Here is a 1,098-nt window from a genome sequence, read left to right as displayed (position 1 = left end):
TATAGTTATATATATATTATTATAAATATCTACCTGCTGTGTGTAGAAGTATGAAGAACGGAAGAAAACATATCTATGATGCTTGCTTATAAATTAATATCATACTGGCCATTGTATGTAACATCAAATATTTGAGAATTTGAGAAAACAGGATGGAATTGATTGTTACTTTGTCTCTGATTTTCTTCATCTTTGAAAACCAATGTCATAAACCTTAAAGATATTTCAAAATAATCAAAGTTTGAAATATAAACCTTTGTTTACACGATCGTCGATCAGGTAGCAAAAATGTAAGGATTAGAAAAGGAATTGAGTCTTTGCAACAAACTCTGATTTTCTAATCCCTATATCTTTGAATTCCAATTTCGTAGACCTTTTACATTTCAAACCATGACTTCTGTTAGATCAAATAATATAAGTTTGAAATATCAAAGGTTTACGACATTGACTTTTAAAGATAAGGATTAGAGAATCAGAGTTTGTGGCAAAGAATCGACTCTTTTGAGTTTGTGGCAAAGTCTCAATTTCTTTAGAGAACTAATATTTTTATTATTGTTAAATCTATAAAATTAAATTAAATTTAAAAATTAAAAATTTGATAAATTTTTTATATATTTTGAAAGCAAACATTTTTCCTTGTCAATTATTTTCATTTCAAGTTAGAGTTCTCTGCTTTCGACCAGATTTTGGCCTATGGAAAACAAAACATTTTTTTCTGAAAAAGAAAAGAAGATAAAAATAAAATTAAAATATTCTAAAATAATTTTTTGAAATGTGTGACTCAAATACTTTTTTTTATTTATTAGGCGGAGTATAACTTTTGTTTTTGTTTTTTAAGATTCAGGGATCTGAGATAATTGTAAAAATTTCGTCACACCTGATGTTATATCAAACAATTTGCACAATCAAACTCTCAAAAAATACAATTTTTATACATAAAAGAAATCGAAGAAAAAGAAATTGAATTTTTTTAAAATGCCGTTATTTAACTTTTCCTTGTTGGACAGTGGATGAAAAAGCTCTCAAGGTGTTATTTCTTTTTACTTCATACTTTATACTTTATACTTTATACTTTATACTTTATACTTTATACTTTAT

General features: G+C 25.4%; 1 protein-coding gene across 1 annotated transcript in view; it reads right to left on the bottom strand.

Moving 5' to 3' along the window:
• The window catches only part of LOC111713478 (uncharacterized), a 23,636-nt gene extending 22,919 nt beyond the window's left edge, over positions 1–717 (bottom strand). The window contains exons 1-2 of the mRNA XM_023488336.1: positions 636–717; positions 34–73 (exon numbers count right to left, since the gene is read on the bottom strand). Of these exons, the coding sequence (XP_023344104.1) occupies positions 34–73; positions 636–653 (58 nt within the window). The 5' untranslated portion in view covers positions 654–717. The remainder of the gene's footprint in view (positions 1–33; positions 74–635) is intronic.
• Positions 718–1,098: the final 381 nt, after the last annotated feature.

Source organism: Eurytemora carolleeae, unplaced genomic scaffold, assembly GCF_000591075.1.
Source record: "Eurytemora carolleeae unplaced genomic scaffold, Eaff_2.0 scaffold1431, whole genome shotgun sequence".
In the NCBI taxonomy this organism is placed as follows: Eukaryota; Metazoa; Arthropoda; class Copepoda; order Calanoida; family Temoridae; genus Eurytemora; species Eurytemora carolleeae.
This window is presented reverse-complemented; position numbering and strand designations above follow the sequence as displayed.